The 24,955-nt window shown below is 41.8% G+C and overlaps 1 protein-coding gene across 2 annotated transcripts in view; it reads left to right on the forward strand.

Moving 5' to 3' along the window:
* The window catches only part of CHD1L (chromodomain helicase DNA binding protein 1 like), a 51,355-nt gene extending 30,341 nt beyond the window's left edge, over positions 1–21,014 (forward strand). The window contains exons 12-23 of one of the 2 annotated variants that reach the window (XM_074263260.1): positions 1,857–1,967; positions 4,113–4,227; positions 4,797–4,950; positions 6,815–6,980; positions 11,113–11,258; positions 12,410–12,573; positions 13,360–13,565; positions 14,254–14,352; positions 16,024–16,094; positions 18,002–18,116; positions 19,114–19,222; positions 20,671–21,014. In XM_074263260.1, coding sequence (XP_074119361.1) covers positions 1,857–1,967; positions 4,113–4,227; positions 4,797–4,950; positions 6,815–6,980; positions 11,113–11,258; positions 12,410–12,573; positions 13,360–13,565; positions 14,254–14,352; positions 16,024–16,094; positions 18,002–18,116; positions 19,114–19,222; positions 20,671–20,749 — 1,535 coding nt within the window. In that variant the 3' untranslated portion in view covers positions 20,750–21,014. The other variant, XM_074263261.1, reaches the window with a different exon arrangement.
* The last annotated feature ends 3,941 nt before the right edge of the window (positions 21,015–24,955 follow it).

The following is a 24,955-nucleotide window of genomic DNA, read 5'->3' on the forward strand; positions in this document are numbered from 1 at the left end:
TAGAAGTTAATAGGAGGAAAGGACCCCATGTTTGGGGGAGAAGTGCATACAGTAGTTTTGGAGCATGAGTGTAGTGCTCCCCAAGGATCCTAGTAGCAAATAGGAGGGTTAGCCACTTCATAAGTTACAGGTCATCTTATAATCAGTTCTAGTCTTCACCATCAAACCCAGAACATCCACCACCCCTGGATACTTGGATACTCTGAGGTACCGGCTCAGAGCCCGTCAAGTCCCTTCCCTTCAATCCCCTGGCCTGAGCTTTGTCTCCTGAATGCACGCAGCATTCCTCCTTTACCACAGCAGGGTGGATCCAGAAAACATCATAATTATTATCATATCATGTCATAGTGAATACCAAAGTTACACCAGCAATTCCAGCAGCATCGCCAAGGTTCTGTCACCCTCTCAGACAAAACTTCTTAAACTTCTTCCACTTGCCTGAGATGGAATGAGTCAGACACCAGGATGCCATGCTTGGGAAATGGAGAAAATCCTTGTGACTTTGCCCGATAGATGTCCTGAGATTCAGGGGGACCCTGGTGAAGTGGGAAGCAGCTGATAACCTGAGGGACAGGAAAGACCAGAGAACCGGGATGCTCCTAGGGAAAAGGAGCAGAGCCACAGGGGTGCCCCAGACAGCCGGCCGCCATCATCTCTCAGTGCTGATGTCTGCCTACTCGTCCAACATTCTGTCACCCTGAATTCTTTCCACTACTGTCTTTAATCATAACCTTTCTTTGGTAACTCCTTTTGACCTGAGAAATTTTTACATAGCTCTGGGTATACAGGTATATAAAAAAAGGTTGCACAAATCAAACATTTACTGATAATAAATCAGATCCCCACATTCAGTTATGCCCACAGTTTTAAGAATCTGGGTTCTCTGGGATTGAGCAGGGGCATTTTAATTTTAGCACAGTCCCAGAGCAAATACTTCAGAGGGGATTCTCAGAATCTTAATTGTAAAACAGACCCATTTGTGAGCAGGAACATGTTCAGCCTTCCCTCTAGTTCTTTTCTGTTTTGTGGATAAAAACCATGTAGCCAGAATCGCTCTGCTTGACTATGCCAAGAAGGGGAAGGGAAGAAGGACTCTTCATTATTAGGGACAATGCTGATCAAAGAAGTCAAGGGTATCTAGGTGATAGAGAAGGGAATAGCAAGGTAGTATAGTATGTGGAATGATAGACATAGACAGGAGGCCTGAATTCAAATCTTGCTTTGTGTCCCTGGGCAGATCTGGCTCAGTTTCTTCATATGTAAAATGGGGATAATAACAGCAGCTACTCCCAGGGTGGTTGTGAGGATCAAGCAAGATAATATTTGTAAAGTGCTTTGTGAGCTTTAAAGTGTCACATATTATGTTAACTATTACCATCTTCATCATTACTGGCCTTTCTTAGTTTTCTGAGTTTATAGTAGAATTGGAATCCTGCGTTCAGCATTCAGCAAACTAAGTGTTCCCTATGGAGGTGATGCATCTGGGCCTCAGTGTGGCACACTATGTAAATTATAGTAAAATAGTTGATACACTACAGATAGGTCACTTATGTGCACTAGTTGTGGCCTTAAAAGTTGTATATAAATCAAAATCTTACAAATGATTTATTTTTTAAATCGGGACAGTTCACTATGATCAGCCCATTTGTGAACTAAGATATCCTTTTACAAAGTGGATTGTGTCATTTTTTTAAATCTTTATTTTCATATTGGGTTTAATTAAAGCTGATATACACCTATGTAAATAAATGGAAGGAAGTCTTTAGTCTTCTTGGCTATTTCTCCAACGAATTCTTGAAAATGTTTTTTTTTTAATTGTTGTTTTTGTTTTGTTTTTCTACTTTCTTTCTGTAAAGGCTACAGCTATGAGCGTTTGGATGGGTCAGTGAGAGGAGAAGAAAGATTCCTTGCAATTAAAAACTTTGGCCAGCAGCCCATATTTGTTTTTCTCTTGAGCACCAAGGCAGGTAAAGCATGAAGTAATTGATGTCCAGTTATTTCTACTTAACTTCTGTGTTCCCTAATCACAGACTTTACCCCAACCTCACCCAGCTGTCTCATGGATGTCTGATTGGTCGCAAAGAGAACTATGAGGGAACTATGAGTATTAATCTTTCACCATAACGAGGAAAAAATGCATATTCTACTGATGTTGGGTCAATGCTGTCTACACATAATAAGCTCTTTGAGGGCAGAGATTATTCCTATTTTTCCTTAGTATCCCCAGCACCCAGAAGAGTACCTGGTATATAGTAGGTTATGTTCTGATTAGTTTTGGTCATGTTTATAATGATTGGAAATTAGAGATAAGGTCTTTTTAATGGCATCCAACCAGGTGCAGGTGAGAGTATAATCATAGAGAGGGTTAAGACAGAATTGATCAGGCCCAGAACTAGAGTATATCCTGTCAATCAAAGCCATTCCTAATCCTTAATTGTACTGCTTGACATCACTTTTTAACTTTAGGATGGCAGTTTCAATATTTAAAAGATAGACTTTTTGTTTTAGAAATTCAGTTATATTATAGCAATGATGGTCCAAGAGAAGAAATTTTATTCTTATAGAGAAAACTTTTTTTTTTTTTTTTTTTTTTCTGAAGCAGTTGGAGTTAAGTGACTCACCCCAGGTCACACAGCCAGGAAGTGTTAAGTGTCTGAGCCACATTTGAACTCAGGTCCTCCTGAATTCAAGGCTGGTGCTCTATCCACTGCGCCCCCTAGCTGCCCCGAGAAAACTTTTTAAAGGCCTTAGTTACCAGGCACATTTATTACAAGGCAGTACGTCCCATCCTTGATTTAAATTCACTTGACTTAAATGTTCCTCAAGTGACTGCCCTATATCTTTTTTCTAAGACTACTATTGGAAGAAACTACTAGAAAAAAGTATCAGCATGTTGTTGTCACTTTCTCACTTTCATCCTCTTATGGTCTTCATCCCCATCATCCATCTGGAACAGTTCTCTCCGGCTCTTTGTTGCTAAGTCCAACAGCCTGTTCTCAGTCCTCCTCCTTGACCTCGCTGCAGCATTTGGTCTTGTGAGCCTTCTCCTTCCGCTGGAAGTTCTGTCTTCCTTGGGTTTTCATGATAGTATGCTGTCATACAATGGCTCCTGCTCGCGCCCTGGACCCTCTTCTCTTTCCACACTTTCTCTTGTGCATTGTTTAGCTTTCTCAGTCTCCTTGGTCTTAGTGACCACCTCTGTGCTGATGGCTCTCAATCTCCATTTCTCTCCTGATATCTAGGAGGCTTCTCCATCTGCCTTCTAGTCAGACCTCTCCACCTGGATTTCCCGTAGTCACTTGGGATTCTCCATCTGTGGTGTATCCAGGAGGGTTCTGGCCTTTCCCTCCCCTCTTCTTCCTCCACTCATGCCCCTCTTAAAAAACAAATCCCTCTATTTATTTTGAACATGCCCTGAATTGATTTCTCACTGAACTTTTATAATGTCAGAGGAATGTAAGCTCCCTGAGTGAGAGCAGACTCCTTTTACTTTTGTCTTTGATCCCCAGTCCTGAACTGGGGTGCTTGGGAAGCAAGGGGAGGCCATTCTCTGTATTAAGGGTTTACACTATGCCAATTAGGTTCTTTCTAATTCAGAAAAAAACTAATTTTCTGCTTTCTTCTTGGGTAACCTCCCCCCTCCCATCTGTCTGGGAACTATTTATTACTTATATTTAATGCAAAATTCAAATAAAAGAATACTTTTCTTAGCAACACCCTAGTAGCATGGCTTTTATTATAAAATTCCCAGAATTTTCTGAAAGAACTGCTCCTCCTTTACCTTGCACCATTTTCGATAAAACTTAAATGAGGTTTGTTTTTGTTTTGTTTTTTTTCTCCCAAATGTGTATTTCGGGTGGTTTTATGATTTCTAGCATAGATATATTGGATCGTTCTGCTCCTTCCCTCTTTCCCCTTTATCTTGGCATGAGGAAGGTAGAAGGAGCTCAGTCAGCACTTTGGACCCTCCCGAGCCCTGGAGTGGGGATGGCGCTGTCAGGGTGAAAGATGGACCCATTGTCCCGGCTGTGTTTTCACTTTATTAATCTGCCTCATTGCTGCCTTGTTCCATACCTTCCTGCCACTGATCCCACTCTTGCTCTCCTTTTCAGGTGGAATGGGCATGAATTTGACTGCTGCGGATACAGTTATTTTTGTTGACAGCGATTTTAATCCTCAAAATGACTTGCAAGCGATTGCCAGGGCTCACCGAATTGGGCAGAAGAAGTGAGCATCTCAGTGGTGGCAGCCTTCCTGAAGTCCTTCCCCTTCCCTTAGTTTTCAGTTCTCTGGCCAAGAGCTTCTCTATTGTTCTGTTTGGGGAAGTGGGGAGCATGAGGAGGCAGGACCAGGTGGGAAAAGGTGAAAGGGTAGAATGAAATGATAGACGCATGTCTTTAAGAACCTCCAGAAATATCCATTCCCAGGTAAACTCCATGTCATAAAGGAGGTTCTCTGACCATGTAGGCATTAAAAATCGCTCTTATTGTTTGCTGAACTCCCATATACAAAACTTTTCCTGGGGATGGATGCACACTTCTGTGGCGTCCCTTGGCCTGTGCGAAAGCCATTTTTGAGTAAAATGAATTCAAGATGGAAAGCATATAGGCTAAAAGTGTACAGAAAATCTTAAGCCATTTACCATGAAGGATTCAAACCTTATAAAACATTCCCCAGCATGAACTGTACTCTGAATAGACCTATTTCCTTTAAGAAATATCTGACGTAAGTGCTGCTTGTTTTTGCTAAAATACAGACTTTTCACAAGAAACACTTCTCATGTGTGCTTTACACAGGTCTGTGAAGGTTATTCGGCTTATTGGCCGAGACACAGTGGAAGAAATCATCTACAGGAAAGCGATGTCCAAGCTGCGGCTCACTAACGCCGTCATAGAGGGCGGTCACTTAACTCTGGGAGTACAGAAGTCCTCAGCCACCTCTGAGCTTCAGGTAAGGCTATTTGGCAGACCTGCAGATGGAAGGGGATTTTACGTGCAGCCATTCCCCTCCGGATGAGGGTGCAGATGAAAAAGCCAGGATATAATTAAGCCCCATCTCCTTAAACTATGCACACAGGAAAAACCCTTTTATTAGCACAGAGATCTATAAATTTTAAAAAATATATTTTTTTATAATTGTATTTCATTATACATTGGGTTTCTTTTGGAATGCCATGTGTTTTGTCAAGGAGTCCATAGATTTCACCAGACTGTCAGGAATCTCCATGACACAAAATAGGTTAAAGACCTCTGTTTTGGCATTGTAGCCAACATTTTATTTCATTCTTTTTTATTGGAAATAACATAATCTGAACACTGTGATGGAGAATGAGAAGTGTTCAAGATATCATTTAAGAAATAAGGAATCCAAAATAAATGAAAAACTCCTGGGACTGAGAAACTGATGCAGAGTTTAGGATGCTTTTCTCTAGAAAGATGGAGAAGAGGACAAAGATCATGGTTTAATATTTAAACAAGCAGGTAGAGAATTGGCAGAATAATGTGGCTTCTCAGGTCAGACCAAGCTTTTATCTCCTACTCATGAGGAGCATCCATATTAACATCACCTTTTATGGATGAGGAAACTGAAGCCCTATCTGAGTCCTTTTGGTAATTCAAGGGCAAAGAGACCTGGCAAATTGGACCCAGTATCACTGACTTGGACATAGACCCACGGCCTAGGACCAGATTGTGCCGATTGCCAGGACAGTCCACCAAAGCTGATCAGGTGCCCTCTCCAAGTAACGGGTTTCCAGCTATTGTTCTAGGGGCTAGAGTAAGTGCTCTTAAACTGCACTGCCATATTGTTGGACTTTGGGCAGTGTAAAAGAGCAATTCAGCAAAGATTTATGTTGGACACAACTTACATTCTTATAATGTCTGAGCACTGTATAGGATATAGAGATGTGTAAAGTATGGTCTTTACTGCCGGGGAATTTTCACCATTAGAGGAGATTGGACAGTTTTATTTCTACTATACCACATGTTGTTATTCCTGCACCGGTTTTCTTCATTATCTCTTTATAAGCGACTTTGTTATTCTGGGGTTCTATTTTCTCTTTTTAAAGTTAAAGTTATTGGACTGCTCAGACCTAGTGATTTCTTGAAACCATTCTGTAGAAAGGTGTACAGGCCCATGATTGATCTGCCCCTCTCTCTTTGTAGGTCCTTGATCCCCATGTTCTAAGCTGATAAAAACCACCTTACTAATACCATGGTGGATGAAATAGTCCAGAATAGGAAATTTAGATATTTGAGAAGTCTTGGATATAGTTTCAAGTTTGGAAGTAATAGTCTAGATCAGTGGTGTCAACTCAGATAGAAACAGGGCCACTGAACTGTCCATGAGGATCCCACTGGGCCACAGTGTGAGGTTGGATTTGAACTCAGGAAGATGAATGTTCCTGACTCCAGGATCCCCACTCTATCTACTGCGCCTCCTCGTGGTCCTGATAGTAATGTCTGTGTTTCATTGTATTTTTATTTACTTGGTCAGCTATCCCCCAGTTCTTTTTTAAGCTGGTTAGGGCCGCATTGGCAGTGTTATGGGCCGCATATTATTAAGCAGATTTCTGAGACTCGGGGGTCTCTCTGAGGTCCTTCTGGGTCTTCACTTCCACAGCTATATATTTCTCCCCAGCCACATCCGGAGGGGCCGGTGTTACTGTAATTTTGTAGAGGGAGACAAGTCTCTGTCCAGTGAGGGTTCTGCTATAGGTCGGCCCAAGCCCAGGGTCTGGGCGCTGGGGTGGAGGGGTGTGTCCCCAGTCATGACGATGACCGCTTGGTCTTTTTGTTTGCTTTTTCCATGTAAGTTGAGTGAGATTCTCAAGTTTGGCTTGGACAAGCTGTTCTCCTCTGAGGGAAACACTCTGGAGGAGCTGGACCTGGAGACCATCCTGGGACAGAGCAAGGACGGCAGGTGGATCGTAGATACCGTTCTTCCTTCAGAAGAGGAGAGCCAAGAGGTAGAGGGCGAAGGTAAGTCTTGGGGGTGACAGGAGCGAGGCGTCGCACTTGGGCCTGGGCTTCAGACCACATGTGGGGAGAGAGCGTGACTGACGCCAGGGAACAGGGTGGGGGTTCCCACTATTGGCTTGGGGCAGGTCTGGAGCATGTTTGAAGTTGGGTGTTCTGTTAATCCTGCCTTCTGTCTCCTCTGCACTGAATCCTATTCTCGTAGAGTTGGAAAGCACCATGGCGTCCTAAGAGCATCCCCACAAGTGGGCCTGGGAAGACTCACTTGTGGGGATATAAGTAAGTAAATAAGGGGAAAGCTGCTGCTTCCAAGGGCAGCGGGCTCACGGTTGGATGACTCTGGCTGTTAGGAAATGTTTTCTGTGCCAAAGTGTAGCAGGGAGCCTTGGCAAGCGGTGCATTCACCACTGAGAGTCTTCTGGGAGAGGCTGAATGGCTTGTTGAGGAGGGACTGCTTGGGTCTGGAGGGACTAGAGAGCCTCAGAGATGACTTCTGAAGTCTTTCAAGTTCTGTCATTCCATGAATGGCACTTAATGACCCTCCAGAAATAGACCCTTTTCCAGAAATTGGCTTTTTGTAGAAGGATTTTGTCTGGAGGACATAATGGCTAATGGTCTCAGTGCATCCTGCTTTGATCAAGGCACACAATCATGGAAGGCACATTTTAGGAGAGTCCTTGGTATAGTGGGGCATTTCCCAAATGAGGCTATTCAAAATTATATTGTGGAAGGGAACGCATTACTAGCAATTACCTTGTAAGACAGGGAGCCATGATGTTTATCTTCAGATATTTGAAGAGCTGTTATATGGCAGAGGGATGGTGTGGCGCTCCAAAGGACATAACATGTATGAGTTACTGTTGTTTGTTGTTCTTTTTTTCTCAGTCATGTCTGATTATTTGTGAACCCATTTAGAGTTTTTTTGGGAAAGTTCCTAGAGCTTATTTTACAGATGAGGATTAAGTGATTTATACAGCTAGTAAGTATCTGAGGCCAGGTCTGAAGTCAGGCCTTGCTGACCTGATCTAGTTGCCCTTAAGTTACAGAGAGGCAGGTTTTGATTCAACACAAGGAAGAATTTCCTAATGATTAGAGCTGTCTAAAAATAACATCATGGCCTTCTTCAGAGCTAGTGAGTTCACCATAAACTGAAATTGTTCAAGCCAAGGTAGGATGGCCATTGGTTGGAATATTTTATTTGAGATTCATGCATTTGGCAAGGCATTGGAATAGATAACCTTTTAGATTTCTCCGCTCTAGGAGATTTGATCCCAACAGCAAATACCATTTTTTAATTTTCATTGACTCATGTTCCTCTATTGATTTGTTCAGGTATGCATCACTGAACATTATGTCAGCCAAAAGACTGGTGAATATTTGTGTAATTTTACAAACTACAACAAATAGTTTATGTATTCTACAAGGTCATTTGTAAACTGGCTCTTTGAATATTGAAAAGCAAATGGTGGTTAGCTTTTAGAGTTGACCTATAGGTTAACAGATCAGAAATTTGATTTTTCTAAAATAGAAACACCTTCCCCATTATGGTTTTTTTTTTTGTTTTGTTTTGTTTTTTTGTTTTTTTTTTTAATTGTACCAGCTTTATAATTTAGTGGGAAAGTAGCCTGAACTTCCTTGGCAGCTGTTTCCAGTCACTGGTTAACCAGTAGCAGACAAAGGTTTGACAACTAGGTCAAGGCTTTCTGATTCCCAGGTTCAAAATTCTCTCCCTATACAACACTATCTCTTGGTTAATCCATTACATAGCCAAACTGTTGTACATTTGCACCAATAAATGTGAAAACAATATGGTTGTTCCCAATGTGGTGATACACACCTGTGACTCACTACTGATTTGGTTGAGGTTCACGGATTGTTGAGTTTGGAAATTGAGAGCTGTGGTTGAGGTAAGCTAATTGGGTGTCCACACTACGTCAGATTGCACTTTGAAAAGTCCCAGGAATGGGGGACCAAGCTGTCTCAAGTTGGTCAAAGCTTCCATGCCCATCAGTGGTGGGGTTAGTCCAGATGAGTGGCCTTTCAGCCTGGGCAACATAGGAAGGCGCATTCTCAAAAAAAGGAAACAATACAGTTGCATTGTAAGCAATTGCATAAAACAGAAAAGCAATTAAATTTAATAAGCTATATTTTTCTATTTGTCTTACTTTGTGAGAAATGAATTTGCATGTTGGGAACTGTCTGCATCATGTGAACTATGTGTTCATGTTTGGCGCTTGTCTGCCCTTCATATTTTCACTTGTTGACGGGGAGCTTTATTGATGGTTCCTGAGCTGATTTAATTAGAAGATGCCAATTAGAATTACAGCTAGTTGGGCTTGGTTACAAGTGTGAAGCAGTTTCTCTCTTGGGAATGAAAATGTTTTGCTTTCTTAGTCCTTAGAGAAAACATACTTAGAGCTGATTTTCGTGTGGCTGTGGGTTAAATGTGGCATTCACTTGGTAAATTGTACTATTAAACATCGCCTCCTCTGGAGCCATTCTCTCTCCGCCTCGGTTCTCACTCAGAAAGGGCATGGGGTCCTTTGCTCTTCTCACACGTGGACCATTGGTGTGGACTGATGTGAACACTCTCAGCCACAGTTGTGATGAATTGTTGTGCTTGTGCTTACCTGTATTTTTGGGATTCTTGCATAGAGCAATCACTGGGAGATTGTACAATGTTTTTTTTTTTTTTTTTGGTTTGGTTTTGTTTTGTTTTGTTTTTAAAGACTTTAAAAAGAAAAGAATAAAGTGCTTAGAAGTAGAAGTCAAAAGATTTGACTTCTGATCTCATCTCTTCACAAACTTAATAATGTGTGATCTTGAACAAGTCATCTAACTTACCCATACCTGTTTCCTCTCTCTTAAAATGGATATACATTCTTCTCACAGGATTATTATAAGAATCAAATAGAACTAGGTAATGTGATGGATTGAGTCCTGGCCCTAGATAAGGAAAACTTGAATTTAAAGTTGTCCTGAGATACTAAGCTAGCAGTATAACTCTAAGCAAGTCACTCCATCTTTGCCTCAGTTTCCTCCTTTGTGAAATTGGGATAATAATTTCTCCTATCTTCCAGGGTTGTTGGGAAGATCAAATGAGATAATATTTGAAAAGTGCTTTGGAAACCTTAAATTGCTCAGCTTTTTTTTTTTTTTTTTTTTTTTTTTTTTTTTTTTTGTCAGTCCTATTGTACTCTTCGTGACCCCATTTGGGGGTTTTCTTGGCAGACATATTGGAATGGTTCACCATTTTCTTCTCCAGCTCATTCAACAGATGAGGAAACTAAGGCAAACAAATTTAAGTGATTCTCCCAGGATTACATAGCTACTAGGTTTCTGAGACCAGATTTGAACATGGGAAGGTGAGTCTTCCCAATTCCAGGCCTAGCATTCTATCCATTTTGTCACCGAGCTGCCCAAAATTATTAAGTAGATTCTTGATGTGATTATTATCTGAAATTTTGTAAAGTGCTGTACAAATATCAAGCATTATCATAATCATTTTTAGCGTTGTCATTATTTCTTTGTCTCTGCATTCTATCTTGGTAATCTTCCATTTTTTCCTTAGGAATATCACTTCTCTAATTTTATAGGAGGAAGAACACCCTATTTAGACAGTTGTATTCTAGTCCATATAAAAGGGCAGACTTTGGCTTCCTAGTGAACTTTACAACACAGCATGTGTTATCCTGTGGATCTTAACATCCCTGAGATTTGAGCTGTTATTTGTTGAATGGATGGTCTTCAGAGTCTCTAAGGAGCCCCGTAATCCATCCAAAGTCACCCCATGAGTCCAACCAATGGACCAGAGAGTAAAATGCAGACCTTGTGAATCCTAATCCAGCCCTCTGGGCTGTCAGCCATGCTGTTTACATTCGAAAGTGCCATCAAGAGGTAATTATCATAAAACATAAGCTTGGTAAGTGAGAGTATGGTCCAAGGTTGAAATGCCTTGCTCATATTACACAGGCAGGCTCCATTAGGAAACCAGATTCTTTGCTTATCTACATAGGTGCAGCTGGATTCTCATGTTTCCCTCTGTCTTATCTCTTATGGAAATTAAGTTGTTTTTCTTTTGTTTCTAGCTTTTCTCCATTTATGGTTTTTTTTTTGTTTGTTTGTTTTTTACAAGGTCATATGTATTTTTATGAAGGTAAAGATTATTCTAAAGAGCCTAGTAAAGAAGACAGGAAATCATTTGAGCAACTTGTGCATCTTCAGAAAAACCTTTTGGATGAGATCAATCAAGAGGGAAGGGCACTCCGAAATAAAGGAAGTGTGAGTTCCAAGTCTTTTAAGTTATAGTTTAGAAAAAGGAAAACCAAATTCTGAAAAATAAAAATGAAGTGGATGACAGGTTTTAGCTCTGTCATATATATGAGAAAGAAATTGATTATCTTTATTTAGATTTATTCAAATGATGTGCCTTATTTTAGTGGGAGGTCAGAGATTCAGTGATCTCTATGCTCCTGAACATAGTAAAAATCAAAAATATGCAAAGAACCCTCTGAATACCATAGTTATTATCATGAAAACCCTTTCCCCCTGTGTCTCTGAACTTTACTCTATAAGCTAAGCCCTCAACCCTCACTCAGACTACTTTATGTAAAATTCTAACCACCATGACTGTTAAATTTCTCAACCCACAACAGGTTAGAAACAGCATATTAGAAGAGAATAATGATTCAATTAATTTAAAACTAATAGTTTTGAAAAATAACAATTGATGGCAAGATAGGAGATATTTTTAAAAATAGACACAAAAACTAAAAGCTCTATGTTCTGGTGTTCTACAGCAAACAGTTCACTGAATCCCAGGAGTTTCTAAGGAAAGATATTCATTTATTGTAACTGATACGCAGAGTGATATTATTGATTCATCGATAAAAGGTTAAATTATATTCATTGACCTTAAAAAGTCAAGGAATGGCATAATATATTATAGAAATTCTCCAATAAAAATAGTTAAAATTAAGAGGTTGCAGGTGTTAAAGGGTAAGCTTCGGCCATCTAGAAAATCCCCTTCTATTAAATGCCTCATTACTCAGTGATGTGAGATCAATGAGGTATCGCTATACTGTCTTTGCTGCTCTTTGGGCTGAATTTAACATTTTGGAGAGAGAGAATACCTTGGTCTAAATACTTTCCATTTCTTCTTCTCCACCCCCCAAAAAACCCTACTACAACCATGTAGCAACAACTAAGCATCCTTTTGGCCATAATTGTGGTACCCATCGATCACGTGTATTTATAGTTAATATCATCAAGGATTTCTATTCCTCACTTCTTGTCATAAACTAGTGCAGACCTACTGGCCCTGAGAAGTGTTAAAGCCATTGAGTTAAAGCCACTACATTTCAAAGATAGAGATTCCTGTGGGGTTCCCCCATGGTAAATAACCATTGGCCTCTTTTAATCTTCATATGTAGGTTCTCATTCCAGGCCTTTTGGAAGGGCCTACCAAAAGGAAGCGCGTCCTGAGCCAGGAAGAACTAGAAGAGAGACGGAAGAAAAGACAAGAGGCAGCAGCCAAGAGAGCAAGGTTGATGGAAGAGAAAAGGAAAAAAAAAGAAGAGGCCCAGGATAAGAAAAAGTATGCAGGCATCCTGCGACATATTCAGATTGAAGCCTGCTGCGCTCTGATCTTAGAGGAAGGGGGTGTCATGATGCTGAGAATGATTTGTTGAGGACAAAGCATATAGATAATTTTAGCTGCTAACCTACTTGGGGAAGAGAGATTGAATTACTGCATTAAAAAACAGAAAAACAGGAACACCCTATTTAGCTCAGGGCCTTAGAAGGTAGAAGAATTTGCCAGGGGATTGGATTCTGTTGTATTCACCCAAGAGTAAATGACTGTATTATTTGTTCCAATTTTAAAGGTGCAGAAAACTTCTATGATGCTTTGGGGCCTCATTGATAGTAGGATAAGTGATTTCTTAAAGGTTGAGCCAAAAATAACTCTCAAAATCCAGTCTGCTTCAGCAAAATGGCCTGAGTACTTGGGGGATGCTCAGCGCATCCTGCTGAAATAGACAGATTTAAAGATTGTGTTGGTAATTTCCTGACAAAAAGAAGTGAACAAATTTATACAAACAGCCTTTTCTTCAGGTACGCTTTTAAGGACCAAAGAGAAATAGAGATGGTAGACACCATCTAAAAATGAATCATTTGGCTATTAGACATATCAGTATTATTTCTTCTTTTACTTACTTGCAGGCAGACAATAAGGAATATCCTTTATCTGTACAGGTTTCTAGAATTGTCAGACTGCATTTGTGTTTGGTATTCATTATTAGTGAAAGAAGTGTGAAACAGGCCCAAAGGGAAAAACATGTCAGGGATTTAATTTGCTCTTTCTTTCATGGATTTGTTTTAGGATGGCATGGTGGGAGTCAAATGATTATCAGTCACTCTGCCTGCCCTCTGAGGAAAGTGAAACAGATGAAGTTGAGGAAGGAAATGATGAGAGCGACATTGAATTCAGTTATGAAGACCAAGATCAGATTTCGATCAATTATGTTGTTGGGGATGTCACTCACCCCCGGGCAGGAACAGAGGATGCCATCATTGTTCACTGTGTTGGTATGAAAAAGCAGAGTGTTTGTGTGTGTTGTAAGGTGGAGGGAGGATCTCACCCCTTCTTTAATCATACAAAACACTAGGGGAAAAGGTCCAGTGGTTATGGGTAGAATCCTGATCCAAGAGGAACACCAAGTCTCTACCACAACTATCAGCTGGTCAGGTTGAAATACTGCAAGGTCTGTCCTGCCTTCTGCTACTACTAACTCCCAGCCCCATAACTGGGAAAAGAGGTTCCCATTTAGATAACAATTAATTAAATTTGAGTTTGGAGTACCAAAAGCCTATATCTAAATACCATTTGCCAATTTGGAATTGACCCAAATTGACCTTCTGGACCGAAACCATTGGTTTGTTCTATAATCCTAGGTTCACTTTCAGCTAATTGGGAAGTCTCCTGTTTTCCTTATTGATTTATGAGTAACTATACCCTTTCTTGATTATAGAGGTCACAGGAAAATAGAAGCCTTTGCAAGATACTGTTATAATATTTCCAAAGTAATTTCTTTCACAAGGGGATTTTGAAGTACTGGTTTCTAGAAGCATTTGGCAACCCACCCAACATTCATAGGAGATCATTGCCTCTCTTTGGAAGGGAACTTACTATTTGCCCCTACTGTGTGAAATTATATTTGCAATGGATTTGACTTCATTTTCCATTAGTGACCAGTCATTCTTTTTCCCCCATTAGACGATTCTGGACGCTGGGGCAGAGGTGGTTTGTTTACAGCCTTAAAAGTCCGATCATCTAAACCAAAGAGAATGTATGAACTGGCAGGGAAGATGAAGGGTAAGAAACAAAGAGAAAAGAACCAGGTACAGAGTCAAGCAGAAGAGGACTCCCAGGTGGCAGCTTGATGGGCTAGTGGTTTTAAGGAATCAAGAATTCTCCCAAATTCTGGTCCTAGAGCCACTCTTTACTCTCTGGGTGACCTTGGACCTCCTCATCATTGTCTCATCTTTAAAATGGGAAATCATCGTACCTGGTCTGTCTACTTTACAAGGCCTTCATGACATCTTGAATCGGAGTGGTTTTGAAAATGCTTTGAAAAGTAAAAAGAACTATATAAATATAGTAATCTGAGGTAGAAAATTAGATTGGACAGGATCTTGTATTCTAGGTTAGGGAGTTTGGGCTTTAATTGGCAGGCTAGAGGGAGCTCCTGATATATTTTGGTCAGAAGATTTATGTGTGCATAAGAATAATTAACCTGGCAGTGATTGGAAGGGAGGATTGATGTGCAAAGGAGACTGGAATCAGTTAGGGTTCTCTTGTAGTAGTGTCAGACAGATGTTTGTGGGTACTTTGGTCATTAAATAAATATGGGAGGGGGGAGAGAAAAACAAGTCAAAATAATGGCGCAGTTTTCAAGCATATGAAAGTGAATGAATGATACTGTCAGTGACAGAAATATAGGTTGGTTAGAAGAAGTGGATTTTGAGCTTTTGGACAGGCTGAGTTTGGGGCACTAGCAAGAAATCCAGGTAGAAGTGTCCAGCTGGTGGTTGAAACTGTGGGTCTGAAGAGTTGGGTTCTGGAGACAGAGATCTGGTGGGTATCTGTGGAGAGATCGTGAGTGACACAGGGGAGATCAGAAGTGTGGAGATCTTTGAGAGAGGGAAGATGTCACACTGGGACAGAACCATGGGAGAGCCTGCCTCGAAATGTTGAGGAAGGGCCTACAGCCACCTTTGTGCAGAGCACTGTGGGAACTACAGAAAGGCTTGATTTCCCAAGGATCTCAGCCAGCTCAAAGACATGCAAATGTAAAAGTTACATACCCAAAAGGGAAGGTTCCATTGAGTCCCAGGAGAATGGCTTCTGTTGTTCCAGGGGAGGAAACCTCACTCACTTTATGCTGGAGTGGTTGGGAAAGACTACACCTTTGGGGTGATAGTAAAGGTGGGAGATGTTCTTGGCAGCAGAAAGACATAAGCCAAGGGAAGAAATGGGAGCACAAGCAGAGCAAGCTGGCTGGTTCAAAAGAAAGCCCATTGTGGAGCAGGGGGATGACTGGGGAGAGAGAAGTTTGGTTCAGATCGTGGAGGGCCTTCGGTGCTAATCTGAGGATTGTAAATTCTTCCCTGTAGTAGATGAGTAACCACTGTTGTATTCAGAGCAAAGGACTGCTTTAAAAGAACGGTGGCTGACTCAAAAATGCATCATGTGTTGACTCAAAACCGTAGACGAGCATTATCTGTGCAATATTGTATTTTTATTTATTTTGTTAGATACTTTCCAATTAGATTTTAATCTGGTTCAGGCTATCCTGGGAGTTTTGGAGGTGAGTTTGGCTCCTACTTTAAAACATGGATGCAGAATGGATTATTGGTGGAGAGACTAGAGACTAGGCCAGCTGAGAGTATGGCAGCAGTCTTAGGAGCGGAGTGATTAGTGGAGACCTATTTAGTGGGTAATTCAGTGCTCTGTGGTCTGTTTCTTACTCTGCGTTGATTACAGATCTGCACCTGGGAGGAGTCCTTTTATTCTCCATTGATGACAAGGAGTGTCGAAAGATAGGACAGGACTCAGTAAGTATCCTGTCATCTCTTATTTTCTCATTTTGGGAACCAGTCAAGAGTTCTGGGAGATTTGGAGGGCTCATAAAATGGACTGTCGGAGCTTGGGTTGGATTAAAATTAAAAGTGCTATCAAGACATGTTATTTTCCAACCAGAGTCATGAATGCCAATTTGATCCTCCTCTTTGTCTCAGGGGAGGTGTGGGCAATTCACACTCTCACAAACAAGTGTGGAAAAAACTGAGTTGTAACTTACCTTATTACACACCAAGATTCTCCCCTTTCATCTATCATTTCTAGTTCTTTCTGTGCATTTTTAATCTGTTTTTTTGTTTTGTTTTGTTTTGTTTTTTACTCTAAGACCTTTGGCACAGTCTCACTCACTTAAAGAAAATTTAAACTAGCTTTTCTTTACTCAGAGAGAAAATTTGATCAATAAGCATTTCTTAAGAGCTTACTGTGAACCAAGTACTGTGCTAAGCATAGGGATGTAAAGAAAGGCAAAAATATGGTTCCTGCCCTCAAAGAGCTCGCCTTCAAATGGGGAAGGCGACATGTTAGTAACTAGGGATATACAAGATAAACAGAGAAGAGTTACAAGGAAATCTGGCAGGTTGGGCCCATTTAGAGGCGGGGAGGGGAAGGGCAGACATATGCCTGCAGAATGTGGGTTTGAGCCAAGGCTTAAAGAAGCCATGGGAATGAGGAGGCAGAGGTAAGGAGAGAGGGCGTCCCAGCCCGCAGAGGCACACAGACAAGCAGTGGTGTGTCCCTGTGAGAGAGAGGGGAAGACTAGGAAGGTAGGAATGGGCCAGGTTACAATGTTTGTTTTATGTTGTAAGAGACGGTCCTTTGGAGATCACTAGAGAAGGGGGCCTGGGCTGGAGGTAATGGGGCCTGCACTAGGATAATGGCTCCGTGAGGGAGCAAAGGGGATTCGTAGCAAGGTGCTTGGAAAGTGCGAGCAACAAGACCTAACAGCGAATTGCCTCTGTGGAGTGAGCCTTGGCTGCTGGGGACGCTGAGCTTGGAGCTAGGGGGCTGGGAAGGTGGAGGTAGCTTAGCGGTATTAGGGGAGGTCAGAAGGAGGAGGGTTTGGAGGAGAAAGAATACGTTCTTTTCTGGATATGTTGGGTTTGAAGTAGCTGTGGACGTTGAGTCTGAGAGGTCGGAAAGGCAGCTGGTGACGGGGGAAGACTGTGCTGGGAACATAGATGTGGGATTACCTGCATAGGTATGATGTTTGAAGGCCCTGGAGCTGATGAGATCACCAGATGAAGTAGTGCAGAGTGGAATGGACCGAGCCTTGGGGCAGGAGGATCCAGCCCCAGGGGCTCATCAGACAGGTAGGAGGAGTGCCAGGAGAGAGTCGTGTCATGGTCAGTTGGGGAGAAGAAGGTGATCAGCAGGGACAGGTGCTCTCCTCCGGGAAATCTGTCAGCTCCAGGAGAGGTTGCCTTTCTCAATTTAGGGCCTGCGTGGCTGCCCTCAAACCAGAGACTCTGCTCCTGGGACATGAGCAGTACCCAAGCCAGGGGCGAGAGGCTGCTTTCCCAGCACTGTCCCCGGCCTGGCCTGTGGCTGTCTCCCCCTGCAAGGATTGTGGGCAGACATATTGATGGGGTCTCCATTGAGGAGCAGTCTCCATCCGATGACCCAGGACATTCAAAACGACGCCTGCCTTTAGTAGTTATCCTGGAAGGGGAGGGGAGGAGGGGAGGTAGAGGATTGATCTTAAAGCAGGATGAGTAAGGAGAGATGGGGGCAGAGCTGATGGAGTTGCAGGTGGGGAGGGGTGCTGAACGGAGGATTTGGAGCATCCAGAAGAGACCAGACCCAGAAGATGAGCAGCCATTCCCCTGGAGTCGGGAGACCTTCCCACATTTCCTTAATGCTGTCTGTGGGCTTTTCTGTCTAGTTGGCTTTGATTGTGGCTCAGCAGCGGGATCTCTCCAGTGGCTTGTCGGGTATCAAGATGGCGGCTCTAGAGAAGGGTTTGAAAAAGATCGCTTTGGTTGCAAGGAAAAAGAAGGGTAAGTGTGTTTATCTCGGTGCTTGAAGAACGTTGATATTTCTGCTCTCTGAGTGAAGCAGGCTTAGTGTATGTATGTATAATAAGTCCTTCTCCTTCATCTGGAATTGAATCCTGGGACCAGGAAATGAGCAGAAGCAAAACATTCCTGGCACAATGCCCAGATGCTTTCATGTTTATTATCGCATTCAAGCCTCAGAGCAACCCTTCAAAAGACTTTTATCCCCATATTACAGAGGAGAAGACTGAGACACAGACATTATATGTGGGTCCAGGGTCACATATTGAGTTAGTGGGAAAGCCAGAAGTTGAATCCCAGGTTCCTGATTTTAATCCCCCCTCCCCCCCTTTTATTGAAGATCCTTGCCTCTTAAAGCAATTTTTCAAAACATTCAAAAAATTTTGAAATTTTACGTCGCTCTGTCTTCATTTCATGAACTGAAGCGCTACATGGAGTAGTGGGACAAGACTCATCTTGCTTTTATTTTGACCACAAAGAAAAGAATGTGATAGAATGATAGTAATGTAGATATTAAACCTGACAGGCAAATCTTTGAAGCAAACTCTCGAACTAATTAAATCTGGCTTCTGTGGATGTATCTCTCACAGTTGGTTGAGTTGATTGACTCATAAGGAAATCACTGTGTATCTTAGTTAACATCCCCAGCTTTATTTCTAGTAGCACATTGGGTTTCCAGTACATAAAGACTTATTTCTAGGTTCAGAGTCCACCTTGGATTTGGAAAAACAGCACAGTTTCCCCCTGTTACATTCCCTTCTAGAATGTTAGAAAAATTCCTGTAGCAGCAGGGTCAGTTTTTCACAAGCATGAATGAAGCACGCTGGTATCACGTAAATATCTGTCCACAGAAGGTGGATTTTGGAACCAGAAAGTGACTTTTACAATGTGGTTTTTATATCACCTCTGACTTAGACTGCATGTCCATTAGTCAACTTTGGGTGAATTAATTTATTCACATTTATTTGTTCTTTTATAGCGAGTGTCCATCTTCCACGCATCGGACATGCTACCAGAGGGTTTGACTGGTACTGTACAGAGCGCCTCATACGGAAACATTTAGCAGCAAAAGGCATCTCCACTACTATGTATCCTTTTACTTTGTCTTTGAAATACTTGTTCTTCAGGGACAAGAAAGTGTCATCCAACTGACAACCATAATGCAGATTTTTTCTGTCAAGGGAGATGATATAGTATGTGTATTTCTTAAATATTGCATCAGTATCTAAACAATGCCCTGCAAAGTAAAATTGAATTTCATATATTCTACAGAATGAGCCATTTGTGTTCCCTCTGTATCTTCATCCCTGCTGAGTCTTTCTGTAGAGTCCAGCAGCTGAGCTGGTCACTCAGAAATTGCAGCATTGTCAAGAAATCGCAGCCTTTGAAGATGCTGTGGTTATGTCAGAATTATCTTCTCCTTATTCTTCAGAGAGAGAAACCATAAAGCTCCTGACTTGGAAATATGTAGGTGTTGTAAATATACTCAGGCACCTCTTGGGCATAAACAACTAAACCAAAGGCAGGCTGGCTGTGGGGTTGGGGTTGGGTTAGGAGTAGAGGCAGACATGGGATTCAGTAGATGGGGCTTTAAATCAGGCTTCATCATTTGATTCATCTTGGATTCCAGCTTTGGACACATGTTGAACATTATATTTATAAAAATATGGCGGAGTGAATTTTATATTGGGGAAGAAAATCAGACTTACTATCTGTAAAAGTGAAAGGAATTAAGAAAGCTGTTATTCCTGTCTCCTGAGTTGTTGTTCATTCATTTGTGTCTGAAAGATACTGGAGTGGTTGGCCATTTTCTTTTCCAGCTTATTTGATAGATGAGGAAACTAAGACAAGCAGGGTTAAGTGGCTTGCCCAGGCTTACACATTTTAGTAGTTTTTCCAATCTAAGTATTAAGAAGGAACAGAATTCTTTCCAACTGCTATTGTACAGATAGAAGTGAGATTCAATCCAACTACTACAAAGATTCAAGGGACACATCCTTTTCCTCAGGATAGTTAAACTATTAGAAAACTTAGAGAAATTCACGTGTCATTCACCTCACTACACAAAATTTTTTCAGTGCATAAAGTGTACTTCAGAGGCCTGAGTATTTTCTCCATAAGAAGTTGCAACTCCTCCACAATTTATGAAATAATCTTCAGGAATTACCACTGCCAAAAAAATTGTCATTCTGCAGCCAACTTTGTGATGAGCTTTCCTGAACTTTTGTTCGTCCTTAGGTAACAAACATATGGTCTGTCATGGGAGCTCTCCTCCACTCCTTTCAGGCCAAATAATACTTGCCAGACTTGCCGTGTCTTAGCAAAAGGCATAAACACCCATGATTACCAGCATGCTACAATGAGGTATCAGAATGCAATTTAAAACATAATAGTAGTAATAAATTCTGAAAATAGATGTTGGTAATTATGATAAAAGAGAATGAAGAATCATCGTTTTGGAGAGAATCTCATCTCTCAAACATTGGTTGGTTTTGTTATGTTTTGTAGCATCTTTTCCCTTAACAACCTTTATCAGATATTACTTTCCTAGGAGTAAAGCCTTTTCTTCTTCTTCGCAACCATCTACATCATCCACAGGTTCTATGGTACCATGACCTTTGCCTGAGCCCCAAGGTCTCTTTCTAGAAAAAAACCCAGTAAGACAAGCTATTACCTATCCAGAGCTGCTGAAGAATATTTCCAGAAGTCAAAAATAGTTGGACAGCTGAAATATTTTATTTTTACAAATTCTAAATTGTTTTTATTCTGACTTTGTTTTTGTAATGTAGAAGTGCACAAGCTATTAGGGAAAACCATGTTGCCAATTTGCTAGGGACCCATATTCAGTACTTCATTTCCATAAACATTTGCATTCAGTAATAGTTTTGCTACTTTAAAGTTGCCCTTATTTCCCCCCCTCCTTTCTGGCTGCTTTCTCATCCATTGCCATAATTTCCTTAGAGAGACAAAGAGAAATAAGTTATAGGAGAGGGAGAGACATTTAGAATGCCATTTTCATGGCTTCCTTTTGCTCCTGTCTGGAGCATTGCACTTAGGTCCCTTCAGCACAGGTTGCCTGCTTTTACAAAACTTTGCACTTATTTCTACCTAGGCCCCTGGAGTGATCAAGTGATCAGGTTCTTATTACTCTATATGGTCCATATTAATTGTATTTTGTAAATGATGAGATCCCCACAAAAGTTCTAACTTCCACTAAAAGAAGCAGACAGATCAAGGAAGGTGATGCTCCTTCTGTCTGGAGTCTTATGTTCTGTTCTGGGACTCACTTTTTAGCAAAGACCTTAACAAGCAGAAGTGCTGGGGTGGTGAGACCACTGGATCATTTGAAGCAAGTGGGGATGTCTGCTCTAGAGAAGAAGCTTCAGATTTTATTTGCTTGGCCCTAGAGGGCAAAACCAGGGGCAGTAGTTGGAAGTATCAGAGAAACAAACCTTCCCAAAGTGAATCCCCAAGAGGCTATGGAATTGCCCCTCACTGAGGGTTTTTAAGCAAATTCGCCTTGACTACTTCCAAAGGATGCTGTAGAGGGATTCCTATTTAGATGGGGATTGGACTCAGTGATCTTTGGAGGTTCTTTCCAAATCTGAGAGTATGAAAAAGAGCCAGGGGTATTGCCACAAAGGCAAAGAGGCAAAATAAAATGAGTGGCCAGCTCTGCCCCTGCGCTCTCCCGTGTTTCTCAGTCCTACCTTGAGGCTTGCCAAAAGCCCAGAGAATTTTGCATGGTTATAGTAACCAGAGGGATAATAGTAGAAAGGAATATATGTATATTTCAACCTAAATATTGAAGCATTTCTGGCAGGGGTGGGGTGGGGTGGGGGTGGATTTTAGTAGCTGAGAGTTGAATGGGTGGTGGAATGGGAGAAGAGTGTGGTGGTGAATGGGGATGAATCAAAGATCTGACCTAAGGCATCCTTTTTTTCTGTGCTGGCCTGGCACAGTTGTGGGCCTGGCCAACCAAGGAACTGGAGATACACTGATTAACCCTACACCTGGTGGCAATAAGTCCCATAAAAGAGAGTGAAATGACCTTTAAAGAAGAAAGTGGCAACCAAAGATTGGTCCAAGAGATGGTGGCCATTCAAGAAGGAGGAGCCTGCTAGAGCTCTGAAGAAACAGGAGGCAGAGAGGAACATGTGGAAGATGGAGCCAGGAATAGGATCCAGGCAAGATGTAGCTTGGTTGGGAGAGTGTTCAGTGAGTGTTCCCTCCCTAATGTGGGAGGGAGGTAGTAACTCAGTGTGGAGAAGAGAATGGCATTTCCCTTCTATCTCAATGAGAATGTCTAGTAAAGGGTTAGCCCACTGCTTGGCACTTAAGAAACAATATCCCTCCTGGTCTGTTGCTGGATAAGGAACTCACATCCAGGACACATTCCACTTGCTGTTGAACCTGAGGTAGGCTGGTACCCAAACTTAGGGCCTGAGCTGCATTGTTGGAGAAAGCCTTTATCACTTAAATGAAAGCGGAGGTCCTCCCCCCACGCCCTCAGGACTGTGATTTGAGGGCTGCTTTCCTCTCCAGTCTTCTAATTCCTCACAAACTAGTGCGATTCTGTCCTGACTGTATGTCCTGCATTATCACTGAGTCAGAGCCAGAAATTGGGTGAAAATGGCCTCCGAGGAATAGCTTTGGGGGTGTCTTTATTTCCTCCATGCCCTCATTCCCACCAACCTGCCCTGAAGTCCACTGTTCCTGTGTCCTGAGTCATGGCTACTCTTCTGCAGTCTGCCCATGATGACAACCTGGAGCTCTCTCCTACTTCGCCAAGTCATGTAAGATCCGCTCTCCATAAACATGGAGCACCAAACCTTAAGTCTCAGCCCCCAGGGCTTCCCTTTTTTGGAATCTGCCTAAATGCAGAGCCTCCTACCAGATCAGCCTGCCTGTCATTAAGACTTCATCCAGGACTTGGACCTCTGACACGGAGCCCCACCAGGAACAAAGCACATAGTCTATATTTAGGTATATAGTCTATATAATCTTACTGTTTGTGATCTCTCACTGCACTGGGATGAGTTCTGTAGGGAGCATTGTCGGATCACTTATTACTGATGAAAAGGGGAGCTCATGATATCACTCAAAAGGGCCCCAGAAAGGAGAGAGCGAGAAGGCAGCCCCGGTCAGGGCATAGGGATTGTGCCTTTCATTCCCTCCCCCTCCAGCTCAGGGTCAGGAGGAGGGTTCCTGTCCTTGCTCCCCACTGAAGCTCACTGATCATTCTATTAGTATTCCTCAATATGTGTTCACTTTTGAAGTCTTATCATCCTCTCCCACCCTTGCTGCTGTGACTTAGAGACCTTCAATCTTTTCTTCAGTCACATCCATCCTTTGGGCTGCATCCCCTAATGTCAACCTTGGGGTCTTCAGTTTCATGTAGATTATCGCTAATATTTTAAGCACACGGTGTCTCAAAGCAAATGACCTTTTCCACCTCCTTTCAGACAGACATCTCTATGGTCATAAAATGTACCACACTGTCTCACAAAACTGCCTGAACTCCAGGATCCTTTGAAATTCTATAATGGCCACCATCTCTGATCCTTCCATCTGTCATATCTTTTACTCAAAAAAAGAAAATCTGCTTTTTGCTCTCATAATTTCTGGAACCTATTCTTCCAGTCCATCTGTCCTGTTCTAACTTCATTTGCTTTCATTGTCTGCCACTTAAGGATTCGTTAGCCACTCTAAAAATCCCTCATTACCAGGACTGTTGGCTATTCCTGGGCTTATCATCCTTAACCCAAGATAACCCTCACCATCTGATTCTTCTGAAAAATCACAAAGTCCTGCTGATTTCACCCAATTAGGAATTTTTCCTGTGCCTCTCAGCTATGACCTCTGGGCTACTTGCTAGGTTTTTGTCCTTAGTCATTCCCTAGCTGGTTTTCCATAATGATTGTCCCACTCTTCCTCTCTTATCAAGCCTCCTTCTGGTATCATACATTCATCTTTTTTCCCTCAAGGAATTCCAATAACTTCAAATCCATCTAAATTTCCTAATGATGGCATTATTTTCACAATGAAGTTGGGATTTAAATCTCTATTACGGATTATGAAACAGAATGACTTGTAGGGCCAGAACTAGGCTAGATAACTAGTGCTTTGCCCCAAGTACTACTGAGACTAGAGACTACTAATTTTAGAGGGCCAAAAAGTCATACTTCCCCTTGGCAAGCATGAGGGGAGTGATTTTAAGTCCATATATACAAAGGCAAGAGGGATACTCTCAGATCCTCTGGTAAGTTCATGTGGCTGCTTGCTGTAGATTCAGAACTCTTGTGGGTTCCATTGCTCCTTCACTGGGATCTTGGGGAAAATTGAATATGAGCCTCTCTTCCCACTTGCTTGCTGCTGGACCAACACCATGGCGGAATACTTCAAGATGAGGATGAGAAAGATGAAATAGTGGTGCTAGGTGATCCCCAAACCTTTAAACTTCCAAGCTAGGATGAATGAAGGATGTGAATAAAAAGCCAGGAGAGAAAGGCAGTGAAGGAAAGGAAGAAGTTAGTGGGGCAGGAAGTATGGAGTTGTACCTCTATCAAGAAATAGACTCAAAAATGGCATTTCAGTCATGGTGCCTTGTCCCCTTTTTGAAAGACAGTCTTTTATTTTGATTTTTAATTAAAGTTTATTTTCAAAACATGTATGGATAATTTTTCAACATTGACCTTTGTAAAACTTGTGTTCCAATTTTTCCACCCCCTCCCCTATTCAAGTAATCCAATATATTTAAACATGGTAAAATATATGTTAAACACAATATATGCATACATATTTATACAATTATCTTGCTG

Source organism: Sminthopsis crassicaudata, chromosome 4, assembly GCF_048593235.1.
Source record: "Sminthopsis crassicaudata isolate SCR6 chromosome 4, ASM4859323v1, whole genome shotgun sequence".
Classification (NCBI taxonomy): domain Eukaryota; kingdom Metazoa; phylum Chordata; class Mammalia; order Dasyuromorphia; family Dasyuridae; genus Sminthopsis; species Sminthopsis crassicaudata.